General features: G+C 35.7%; 1 protein-coding gene across 1 annotated transcript in view; it reads right to left on the minus strand.

The window, feature by feature from the left end:
- The window catches only part of ATRNL1 (attractin like 1), a 432,492-nt gene that overhangs the window by 325,974 nt on the left and 92,742 nt on the right, over window positions 1-13,776 (minus strand). The window contains exons 14-16 of the mRNA XM_088528590.1: window positions 11,970-12,102; window positions 10,841-11,022; window positions 393-606 (exon numbers count right to left, since the gene is read on the minus strand). Coding sequence (XP_088384716.1) covers window positions 393-606; window positions 10,841-11,022; window positions 11,970-12,102 — 529 coding nt within the window. The remainder of the gene's footprint in view (window positions 1-392; window positions 607-10,840; window positions 11,023-11,969; window positions 12,103-13,776) is intronic.

The following is a 13,776-nucleotide window of genomic DNA, read 5'->3' on the forward strand; positions in this document are numbered from 1 at the left end:
ATGGAGAGATTTGGTTTTGCCAGTCTAGTAGATCATTACAATATTCACTTCACAAAGTCAACTCATTATTGCAGCATCTGCCTTGCTAGACATCTCCACAGAATCCTTCACTCTGCTGTCACTGTTGTCACTGACAAATACTGACCTCAAAACACAAGACTTCTGGTATAATGCAGACTAATCCATGTAAGCTAATTCACAGATAAATATTTGCTGGTTTAAAATTGCTATTTGTGTTTTAGATTAGAGTTTCATATTTTTCAAGAAACAAAGCAGGACTTTTTTTCCTAATTATTTAATTCATGTTGTACAAATCCCTTTGAGCCAAACGAAAACCAAAACAGCTGGCTAATCACGATAATAACAAGAAGTGGCTAAGGAAGATGACTTACCAACAGGTTTTTCGCAGACGAGGCCATCTGCCATCGCAGTGCATGGATTCGCTTTCAGCCCTGCCACCTCTGCTCTTTCCAGGTACGCACAGAAACCGGAGTCATTTGGCTCTCCAGGAAGCCACTGCAGAGTTGTGTTTGTAAAAGGAGACATGTCATCCCATCCCCAGTACGAGATGTTGATCTTGCGTAAACCTACCCAAGGTGAAATTTTCTGTGAAACAGCAAAATAAACATAAGACAATTAAACACCCTTATTATTATTATTATTATATTTGAAGAATAACCCAAAAGCCACAAGTTCACTTTTTGGGAGAATTAGTAATTATTTTCCCTTTTCTCATCAGTTATTGTCCATATAGTTTTTATCTTTATTTTTCTATCTTGCTGTAAACAAACAACAATAAAAAAATCTGCTCTATTAAAGAAGTGTCTGTTTTGTTCATCTAAAGTCAATTCTCATTAACATTGATTGATAAAGAGCTGGAAACCTTACAGAACACACACATAATGAAATCGCGTTTCTTCCAGTGGCTGCTGTACAGATTACTCACTATAAGCCGATATGGGTAATGTAAATACACAAGTTAGCAGTATCACATCACAGAAATAAAAGAACGGAATAAACAGGACAAAAATTCCAACCTCCAGAATATCTAAGCAATACTTATCAGCATACACTGGCACCTGAGAGACATAGATAAGACTCCTGCAGATCCACAATTCCAATGTCAGTAAATATGTATTGGATATACCATTTTTAATTTAAAGCTACAACCAAGTAGTTCAGCAAATAGAAAAAAAGGCCCAATTCTCAAAAAAAAAAAAAAAATCAGATGCATATTGCACCACACACGTTCTCTCTATTTTTATCATTTCATCATATTTTCTGCAATTACCTACAGAAAAGCAGATTTTGAGGAATAAAGTCTTTTGCCTGTTCCTGGAAAAATCTAAATAAGTTTCTGGTTGATATCACTGTCATATTTTTCCTATGTTTTCCCTGTGCATAGGCAGATTTTATTAACCCTAGCTCCAGCGTAGGGAACAGAGATACAGAGAGGCTCTTGTCTGTAACGGGTGCAGAATCAATGGCCAAACACAACAGCCATTTGTATCACGCAAAGGACAGAGAGATGTTGTCACCTCCAAGGCAGAGTTGCTTGTGAATCAAATGTCCAGCTGAACTGACTTACATCCCAAAACAAAGGAGGGAAGCACAGTTTAGAGGTATTAAGATCCAGTTTAGAAAAAGGGCTAGAGATTCCTGCTTAGAATGCTTCTGAGATAATAATGACCAAATAGATCTTTGCACATGTGGAAGGGCACCCTTTCCCGATTACTTTATCAATTGGACTTTTATTATTAGGCTTCCAGAAACTAAGTTCAGGCTACAAAATGCAATATGATTATGAATTGTATTGGACAAACATTTCAAAAGTACTCTTATTCATCTACATTTGAAAATTTTAAACAGCAGATATCTAAAATCATTGATGTAAAAATTATAAAAATTGTAACAATTTTCATTGTTGAGGTTTTTATCCATGAGCAACATATTATTCGGAACTCTTTAAGAACTATTCCAAGTAGAAGTTTAGAACAGTATCTAATATACTGAATGCTGTACATATAAACTCTTTAAAACATATTAATATCTTATTTTTATCACTTAAAGTATAAACATCACTGAAGACTAGAAGCTTTAGTTATGACTGATCTTTACACTGGACCCGAATACCTTGACACCTTTGTGTAATCTGTTCTGTTTGCCCACACAAAAGCATGGATTAAAGCATGTCAGGCTGATGGAAACCTACTAGGCAGTATGGTAATTTAGAAAGAAATTCTTCTGATCTGATAGTAGAGCGGCTCTGAACCCCTTAACTGATGACAAAGTTACAGAAAGGATCAGGAAAGTCAGAGCAACCTTAGGAGATGAAAGCAGCATCTCTCAAGTGAATGGTTTCAGCTAGCATAGCACAGCATCCAGCCACCATCATCGTTCTTAATAGCTGCAGCATCTGAACAACCGATAGTCATCAAGTCATGTATCTCTAATTCCATCTGTATCATCTTTGGCTTTCTGCTAATGTAGAATATCAAAACACCAACCTGAACAGCGATTAGTAAGGCATCAATACACACCATCAAAGCAACCTCCTTGTACGCTCACTTGTTCTACCATGGGCACATGCTTTCGATACCAAAAATGGCATTTTCCATAACATTTTTTTTTAATGTCTGGTTAAAATATGGTAAATAGATTATATTAAACCATAAGGCTCCAAGGACATGCCTAAAGCAAATATTCGATTATGTTGCATTAACTGCACAACGTGGGAGACTACAGCTGAAGACTACTACTGGCAGAAGAGATAACGAGCTGGTATCACCTGGATTTATCAGCAAAATTGACTGCACAAAATCCAAAAGGGAAAAATATAGAGTGCATAGACAATTCAGGAAACTCCACCAGTGACATCTGCAGTCACTAGTGTACTTTGACAAATCTAGTTTAAACCAATCAAACTACTTTCTCCCCAAAGAAGCCATAAGAACTAACCCTTAACTGTCAAACTGATGAAAGGTTCAGTCATTACGGTGAAGAGTCATAAAGTTCACAAAGTGCTTAGAGAAAATAAGGAACTTCAAAGGTGCATGATGCCAACCCAGTTTCTTCTTCAGGATTAAGAAATAAAGAGAAGTAAACAACCTTCCCTCAAACTCTACAGTGATTTGATTTAAATCAAAATGTATGTACAAAATTGATTCCTTTAAATATCTTTATTGCCCAGGACACTCCTGAAGAGGAACAGACAGCAGCGTCCTGTATAGCAAGAACTCACTATGCAAGATTCCAGTTCCCAGACGTCTTGGAGTAAAAAAAAAAAAAAAAAAAAAAAAAAAGAAAGAAAAAAAAAAGAAAAAGAAAAAAAAAGAAAAAAAAATCAAATAATAGTTGGAAAACACACATCAACTTTTTTGTTGACAAGTCAAATTTCCCTTCACAAAAACACTTGCTGACATGAATTCAGTCCCTAATACATCTAAAATTTTCTTCTCACACATATCAACTGCTGCTTTGGCAAACTGGGTGATCTTGTCTCCTTACCCAAGTGAGAAGAAAGTTCTGAGAGAATCCTATTGTTTTTCCTCAAAGCCTTGAGGAAAACATCAAGCTGCCCAAAAGCACAACAAGGAAACACATCCTGTCATGACTACATTTGCTATTTAGTAAACTGCTCTGATTAAGAGTTAAAAGAAAACCTGCAACTATGTGACAGTATCAGTTGCTTTTCTATTTGAAGATGGAAAAGCTCCAACACTCATGTGGTCACTGAGAAGAAGAAAAGAAGAAGAAAAAAACATACCTGAGCTTCAGAGACCTTTTCAGTCTAAGCTCAGCAGATTCATTACAAGTCTTGATTCCTAAGAGAATCTATTTGGTTTCACAAAGGTTGATATCTTCTGCTAGGTAATCTCTGTCAGAGCTGCCTACTTCTTCATTCCTCAGGGTAAAGAAAGAGAGCACTTGCTGTCTCTACTGAAGGTGTTCAGACTTCTTTGATGCATTCTGGGTGTTCCATACTACTCTGCCTTACATGAAAAAATGGACAATCTACTTGGGAGTTATTCTACCTCTACTTCTTTAGAAGTGAAAAAAAATACAGACATTCCACCCAACAGCTGCCGGTACTAAGAAATTTGGTCAAAATCATCATTTGTTGGAATAAAGCACTATAGGACATGCAGAGTGAAAATACACATGACCATTCACAAAGATTTCAGTCTCTCAGACAGGCAGCATACAGTCGGGTGTACCCTCAGAAATAATATACACATGAACAAACAGTTCAAGACAAACCAGGGAGTTTCGGTGGTATAGGGCATGCTTTCCACTGATACAATACATACAGAACAGCCAAGAGGAAAATATATTACCCATGGTCTATTAAAATCAAGTTCCGCAACTATTATGAAAGAGGAAATAGATAGTATCAACATTTTTTTTGTTGTCACCATAAAACATAAAATGATTTCAATCAAAAATATTTTCTAGCTAGCAGAAATTTGCTTTCGTAACGTATTTTCTTGAACAGCAAAAACAAAAATCTCAATAATTGGAAAGAGCTAATAATAATTAAAATAACAGCATTCAATATTTTTATACAGTAGCCATCACAATATTTGATATCTCTGCTTGCCTAATACTTGCCAATGAGTGCCATTAATAAGTAATGGGAAAGTTTCCATTTTCCATAGACAACAGACTAACCATTTGCTTTCAATCTTTTAACCAAGATTCACAACTGTATCTAGGGAATGATTTTCCATTTATGTCTCTAAAATCTATAACTTTAAAATACCATTAGCATTTTAAAAAATGATTTACCATGATTTTCAGCATCAACGTTGCACATTTGTTCCACTGTTGTAAAAACATAAAGAGCTAAATGCTATACTTCATCTACTTGGTGATACATCCACAGAAAGTCTCCAAAACAAATGATAGCTTTGTGACTATATAATACAGACAATTATTCTTCATAGGCTTTAGAAACAACTTCAATTACATTACAGATTTCTATGTGAAATGAAGTAGTTTATAAAATTTTGCCTTAATTAATTTCCCTTCATGTGGGAAAAGAAAAAGATAGGGAGGAAGCAGTGGCCCATGGGAACAAATATGAACTGTAATTGCTCTTCTCTGTTTATACAACGTGAGAGAGAATTTCTTTAAAAGTGATTGCAGGATACAGGTGCTCATACTTCTGGTTTTTCAATCCGAGGTATTTTTTTTCTGGAATACTGTCACTCACCATGTTCTGAAAAATAGTATCTACTTTCAGATTTTTCACTGGACAATTTTTAAAAAATAAAACACCAACACATACACATTTTAATCCTGGATATATATACAACTCATAGTAAAACACCACCAACAACCGCCAGGCTTTCTCCAATAGTGTTCCAGAGAGTATTTTCAGTTAAATAGAAGACTATAAGCAAATATGCAAAAATTATCAGAAACTCTCATCTGACTCAGGGAAGCTGATAATGGACCTTACAAGACATTAACCTTATTTGTCCATGTTCGACCAATGCAGTCAAACATTTTCCTGAGCTATTCCATAGCTTGATTTCATCCACTATATAATCTCAGACTATACCATTCACCAGAATATGTTTCTCCTCTCACTCATTTCTTTCTAGGCCAGTATTTAAAACATCCAGCTAGTTTTGGCAGCTATCCATTTGAAAATCCAGCTGGTCAAGATTTAGTCATTTTTAATATAACAATCTTTTTTTTTTTTTTTTTTTTTTTTTTAACCACTGGTAAAAGGCTTTTTGACGATTTTTAAGTGAGAAATCCACCTTAATGGTAAGTTAGAGAAGACTTAGGAATTACTAAAATCAAAGACAAGTTCCTGGAGAGCTTTATTTTCATGTGACAGAAGACTGAAACGATGCATGCTAACAGAACATATGCAGTTATATCTACAGTCCTACTTGGCTAAAAATTTGCCTTATATTTAGCTGTTAAAGGAATTTATTAAACATTGATGACCAGTAACTTCAAAAAAGTGCTCTTATTCTAAGCCATGATATTTTATTTTTCCGTTAAGTAGTAATAATTATCTTTTAAGTAGTGCAATTACGGAATTGCATTTGGAGAGGAAGACTGCGCAACCTTCACTACAAAGCTGATATTTGATGTTAATTCCAATATTTATATTCATGGAAAGTTTAATTCAGGCTAAGTTGCTCTGAGATCTACAGCAAATATTATCATTTATTGTCACAACACATTTTTCAGACACTATTCATGCCTCAGCACAAATTTAATGAGAATTGAACAATTTTCCAATAAGGGAAGTGACCAAGTTTACCTTTTCTGAATAGCCAATTACTACTGAGGCTCATCATTCTCCTCTGTTTGATAACTATGCAAATTACCGAAGAATAATACATCTCTTTCAGAAATGTATCCCTGCATTTGTTTAAATTCCTTTCATTTTCAGATTTTAAATAGTTCCCGCTGTGTCTTACTCTTCTGACTCATTTTCTGATGTGTTTGTCACAATAATATCTTATTAACAAACATCAACAAACTTTTCAAGACCTATTTAAACATCATGATTTCTAGGAAAATAGCTGTCTAAGGAAAAACCATGTAACAAGCTGGAAAATCTTTGGTCCCTGGGTGTCCACACTTCCACATCATTCATGCTTTTGTAAGAGGCTTTCGGAGAGTTTGCTTCTCTTTTGCATCACTATCAGTGAAAAACTGCTTACTGAAAATAACATTAACCGTATGAAGAGAAACCACCCATTTCACGTGGTGCCTCAAAGATTGGCTTATTCTGTGCATGGTTTCTAACTGTGCTCGATAACTACACATTTCATTTTTGTGATACATTTACACAGTGAATCACGCATTACAAGCAAGGGAAGGCAAGTTTCATTCTCTTAAGGGAAGCAGTGTCTATAAGACAAAAATAAGGAAATCCAGGAGAAACCACTAGTGGAGATGTGAAGTATTAGGTCCTAACAACACTTAATTCTCCTACTACTTTCATATTTCCCTGTTTTGGAGTTGGATATGAAAAGTTACGTAATCCCGAACAAACAGATAACTACAGGATTTCCAATTTCTATCTATATAAAAGGATAATAATTATTAAATTTTTCCGTGAGCTTCACCCTCCACAGAGGCCAGTCTTCTGAAAGTCCCGGTTTTACTCTCTGGAAGCCCAAGCAAGTTGAATCTCACTTCCTGAATGTAGGAAAACTGCTAAGCAGCTGAAATACAGTAGTAAAGTGAGACTGTGAAAAACTGTGGCAAAGAGACTAATTCAGAGAAAAAAAAAAGCAAAAGAAAAAAAAAAGAAAAGGAAAAAAAAAAAAAAACACGTCACCTTCACAACAACCAAACATGAGAATTTTAGATAAAAATGTCCAAAGAAATCTTTTGCCATTAAAACACACAGTCCTCCGGGAAGACTTGGAGCTGACAACGGAGAATGGTGCCATGCAAAATTAGCTAATTAGCTGCAACCAGCACTAAAGGATGCTAAACTCAGAAAACTGAGTTGAAGGAGAAGCTGCAAGCAGTTTATATAATGAAACACATTGTTCAATTTTTTCTCATCTTTGTTTATGCTTACTACAACAAAATTAAATCTTCTCAGAATTTACCACACTGTGGCAAGGAAATTTTTACTTGGAGTTAAATCCCACAGTTGTGAGCAAGCTCCCAAGAGAAGTAATTGCATTTTTAAATGAGTATAACACATTTGAATATTAGTAGGAACTATCAATTAACCTTTTATTGCAGAAACTATTAATTAACCTCATAGTGCTGCTGTTTTATCCTACACTGCAGAAACACTCAAATCTCCCCCTTCATAATATTTTGCTTGCTCAGTCAAATAAAAAAAATGACAAACTTCTTTTTGCCTTGGCAAAGAATGGACAGTCTATCCAAGGTATTTATTTTCACATTCACTAATAAATTTATTTTCAATGAAAAATACAAATTAGACACGATTATTAGAGATAATTTTAGAATATTCACGCAAATTTATCAGCGACTTATGAGAATATATTGATATACAGTAAGTTCGGATGGGGCTGCAGAGACAGCAGCCATCTCCGCCCCCTGAGTCATTCCAAAGCACTAGTGCTTTGTGTTATTTGAAACCTGATGAATAAATGGTCCTAAATTTGCCCCACAAGGGTATATATTAGGAAACAATCTACATTGTTTGTATGAACACTAAAGACTTTCTTTCCAGCTTGTAGTATGTATTGATACTATTTTAACAGTCTGTAATATACACAGCAGTTGGCAAAGGCTTTTTTTCTCTTCACAGTAGAGAATATCAAATAAAGTGGAGATAAAAATAGATCCATACTTTTATTTCAAAATGTTACTTTGACACATCCACTGATTCTAAAACCTTTTCTTTCTCAAAAAAAAAAAAAAAAAAGCATAGCCTTTGATATTAATAACGGAAGTGAAACTCCAGCATAGATATTTCAGATTACGGCAGAGTTTTCACCTTAAAGCTTCTCTGATTACATTTGCGAACTCCACAGCACTATCTGTAACAAAAACAAGCTATCTAAAATGAAATCGCACCCCCTAAATCATTATGATTGCAGTTTGAGAAGAAAAGGTAGACAAAAGAAAAAAGATTCTGATAACTACATGATGATTTGATGATTTAATCCAAGATATATCTTTAAAGTGCATACATTTGTCTACCACTGTATAAACTGTATGTGGGATAGCTCGAATTTGTATCATGACACAGGCTCAGGGCATCCTTCATTTAAATAAAAACATGCTAATCAGGATGTCACCTTGTAGAAGTTCTAAGCCTTGAAACACAGCACAAGTCTAGCTTCCAAATGACAAAAATACATTTCTCATCTACATCAAGACTGTCATATCAGCACTCTATCAGAAACTATTAATGCTGGGCTTCCTATGAAATATTTTAAACGAGAGTCGGGAGGAAAAAATAAGTAAATAAAGCAAACAGACTGTCATCTCGATAACTGGTTTGCCTTTAATGGTTTCTTACTCCATTAAGACATGGTGCCTGTGTGGACACTGCAGGGTTAGATCCCTTTGGAACAGGCCTCTCTTCCCGGGACACGTGTTTGTGATGTAGGTAGGGTTTCCAGCAACCTACATGCCTCAGCATTGGGCGAGAGGTGCAGGCAAGCTCTCACCACTTAACTGCTAAAAAAAAGTGAAGCTGATTACCCAAAACCAAATCTCAAGCACATCCCCTCAGCGGAGCATGTTGCAATCATTTAATTCCAAGGTGGCTGAGACCCAGACAGGGATGACACAGAAACTGAGACTTAAGAGGTACAGAGAGAAATTCTGTCTCATATTGATTTAAGTATTCTATAGCAGAAATGAGGGGTGGAGGGAGAACCCTAAGATCCACAACTAATTTCTACAAAAGGGACAGAAACAGGAGCTGACATAATTCAAAGCAAGTTATTTTGTGTGCATCCTCCATCTGACTGAAAGTAGATTTTTTTAATCTATGGCTTCCATCTAACAGATATCCATTCATAGGAGAAATGACCTGTGTTTATTTTATACTACACACACACAAATATATATGCATACACTCATACATATGTGTGACATTCTGCTGAACCACAAACGACATTGAATAAATAGAAAAGCCTGTAGTAGAAATTGAAGAAATTCGAATGGGAAAACTGCCGGAGGCTCCAACAGACTTCAAGATTCCTCAGACCAGTTCCTAAGATCCACTCCTACCTGCTCACGAGACACTGCAGCCACAAGCCACATCCCGTTGGTGTCGATGACACCAAAGGCAGCAGACAGGCCTCACAACTGCAGCACAGACACACAGCGCTCAGCCAGGAGCTGCCACTACTACTGCAGCATAACCACCAGCTTTACGATTGGGAGAGATTTTCTTTAACATCTTGGACAAAACTTTGTAGTACCTGTAATATTTTTAATAATTTGCCCCATATGCAGTCGTGAGGAGCATCTATTTCACTAGTGATATAAAAACACTGCTCACTTCTGGAGATTCTTGATCTGCTACATTAATGACAACCGTCTTCACGTCTTTGCAGGCAGGCGAGTTTATCCCATTTAGTCCTCCTTTTCTGTTTTGTTTTGGGTTTTGTTGTTTGTTTGGGTTTTTTTTGGGGGGGGGAGGCATTTGTTAGTTTTAACCTACAATTATATCACTAATAGCAAGGTCCACATCTCTCATTTCTAAATAGTATCAAAGAGAAAAAAAATGTATTTCCATTACATAGCTACAACTCCAACAACATTCCTCCCGAAAACTCAATAGGCTTTTTTTTTTTTTTTTTTTTTTTTTTTACTACTACATCTGTAGCATGAGCACAGGCAGTTCCAATTTAAAATGAACAATATAAAACAGATTAGATCATATCATGTAAGTACTCTATTTTCTGCAGATTTGATGGGTTCAGCACCCAAAAACAATCCTTTGAGCAGTTTAACATTCACTGATGTGGAAAGCAAGGAAATCGTTCTCTGTTACAGTGAAAATAATTTTATTTTGTTTTCATCTCTGCTACAACAGTATGTTGGAAAAGCACTGGCATTTCCAAAAATGTGTGTTCAGACATCCTTTTATTTCTTTAAAGTAAAATGTAAACAGTAATGTGTAACAGTTAAATCAGTAGGAAGAAACATTTGAGAAATACTGTTTTATTAGGCTTCTATAGGAGGTTTCTGCTATAGCCTACACAGCACCAATACCACAGACATTTGGCAGAACACTATTTATTTTAAAGTCTTCATGATTGTATTAATTTTCCTTTTTCTCTTCAGACAAACCCTTAAAACACTGCTCATAGCAAGTTTAATTCACACGAGCATGAACTGCAGTTGTTAAAGTTACCTGAAGGGTATACTTCTGTATTTCATCCAGAACAAATTCCACTTCTTTTGAGGTTGTTAATGAGGCAAGATTCCCACTTAAATTGTAGCAATAGAGTTTGGCATTGTCATAGCTTTCACGACTAGAATTTATACGGAGGCAGGCATCTCCAATATGACTCCATCCTTCCCCACATAGATGAGCTAGTATTAAAAAAAGTGTATGATTAAAATTGATTTGAGAAATTGAAAAACTTAAAAGATAGTTTGAATTTCACTTTTATCAGGTAATAATTCAAAATATATCCCAATATTCAATTTTCCCTTTCATATCCCCTAAATATTTGAAAATACCATGTAACTACAGCAAATGTTTTATGAAAAGAAATAAATTACTTTATCTAAACATTATCTAAATTTCAAAACTTAAAAAAAAATTCCTAGAATTAAAAGATGACAAATATATCCCATCGTTGCTTTTTCATATGTTAGTCTATCTTCAATAAATATTATTAACATGATGGGAAATTCTGATAATTCAGCATTTTAGGAAACTTTTGCTCTTCAAAATATTTCAGAATCCATCAGATGCAGATAACTTAACAAGAGACTAAATAATTTATAGGCATTATTAATCTCTACATAGATTGCACAAGTGTTATTTAAAATTATATAAAACAAATTTATTAAAGCTATTTAAGGAATAATTTCTACAAAAAAAATCACAGAAACCATTTGTAGACTTCTTGTTACAGGTAGCTGCTGACATAAAACCAATTACTGTTCAATAACTTCAGTTGAACAAGAAGATCAGAGAAGAGCACTTCAGATATCTAACTGCATATATGGAGTTACGCATATGAATTACAGAAATATATTGTTGCAAAATATTAACATGCCGCTTCTGAAAATACTTTTATCAGTATTTTAATATTCACTGCTTTCGTAGTGTTAATAACATTAGACAGTCCAGAAATCAGGCCTTGGGTCCTATCTGCACAGCAAAGCCCAAGCGCAGCTACTTCAACGGAGGACAGAAGCCCAGCTAGCAAACGTGACCCAACGAGCGGATACGGAGCAGCAAAGGAGCCGGAATGGCTCTGACGGCTGCGGAAAGGCAGGAAGCAGAGCCCCCATCCCGCACCCCTTACCGGGGAGCGCCTGGCACTCCTGCTGCCGCTGGTCCCACTGGCAGTTCAGGTGCAGCGAGCAGCTCTTACAGCTCGTCAGTTTATTGCAGATCTGTTCATTTCTCACGTGACATTTGGTGTAGTTTTTAACCGACTATGGAAAGAAAACAGACAGAAGGGCATATTGAATGTCACATTGCCAACAAATCAGAAGTCAGAACTGAAATACACATTTTCCCCAGAAAATCACAGCCATCTAGAAGTTGGGTCTAATTTAAGGTCCTTGTCTAGGTCAACCTTTTAGTTGGTGGAGACCACAAAGGGCATCTCTAGAGGACTGCTCATCCCACTTGTCTCACACTTTGAATAACTTTGTTGGCACAAACAACACTTTGAAGACATCACTTCTTGCTATTGAGCATAGGAAGGTCTTAAAAACTCAAGTAAATCTCTATTTCTTATATGGTTCCAATATAGGCTCTCATCAAATTATTTCATTCTCCAGTTGTCTGTAGGCTGATCAAGCAAAACAATCAAAAAGATTACAATAAGCAGAGCAAGAGGCAGGCGTAAAATAACTACATTTCATCGACAGAAGGGGCAAGATAATGCACTCTATAGTCTGACCGGAGTTAAACCAGCAAAAATTGAAATTATAGACAAGCGATTATAAAACACAAGAAATGCTATTTCAAAAATCCCAGTTACTTTATCTTAAAGTTTCATCTACAAACTTGTATTTAAGGTACTTGGTGAAAAGGCAGAGGATCTGGCGGTACCATTTTGGCAAGCTGTAATATAAAACCAAAAATTACAGCATTCCCCTCATACATTAGTGTATAAGAAAAGTAGTAAACACTGAAGGACTTTATCTGGTTCTTTTCTGAAAAAGGAAATATTGCTTTTTAAGTTAGGCATTTGAAAACACTTTTTTTCCCCCCCTTTTAAGGGGGGAAAGTCCTTTTAAGATGAGACATAGTTACTGACATCTTATTTAATAAACTGCCCAAAACATGAATCAGTTAATCTATTTATCCATTGGACTATCTCTGCTAATTTCATTTGCAGGCAATAACTAAAAGCAAATCCTAACTCAAAGCATCATTAATCCCACCACAAGACACAAAAACACACATCGCACAGCAGACTCCCCAACTGCACCCACATAAGACCACCTGCAATGGGGACACATTTCTCCTGGTCAGACTCACAGCACACAGGCTAGGCAAGGGAAAATAGTTTGCTCCTCTTCCTTACAAGATATATAAACTCACATAATAAAAGGATATATGAGAATGCACAATAATATTTAATTTACAGGGTTTACATGTACGGCTGCTTACCGAAGGATTTTGCTGGAAGTCCCTGTTTTACTCAAATGTGAAGGCCAGTCCAGCTAGGCCAGGTTAACTAAGCACAGATTACATTTCATGGAGGGCACATAAACACGACACCAGAGCAGAAATACGTCTGCCTCAGGCTTGGGTTACTTCCAAATCTTTTATTAGTTCACTCCATACATCTTGGCTGGTGAGTGATTACAAGCATGTCAAACAACATAAAAATATATTCAATTTATGTATTGGGATGGCTTGCTTTGATAAAATTCTGAGCTATTCAACCCCTCAGCAGCAGTGGCATCAAGATATATCCCAAATCTTAGAGTATGCCTAAATTTGCAGGTACGTATATGTTTTGCATTATTGTATGAATTTGTCAAATGCCAATTTCTGATTATAAGCAGTTTCAATTTCACATATATATATATATATAATGCCAGAAAATACATTTTGTCAATTTATTTTAATAACTAATATTTCTTCAGATT

This window comes from Tinamus guttatus, unplaced genomic scaffold (genome assembly GCF_059628265.1).
Source record: "Tinamus guttatus ecotype Peru unplaced genomic scaffold, ASM5962826v1 Tinamus_guttatus_pri_ptg000314l, whole genome shotgun sequence".
NCBI classification, from domain to species: domain Eukaryota; kingdom Metazoa; phylum Chordata; class Aves; order Tinamiformes; family Tinamidae; genus Tinamus; species Tinamus guttatus.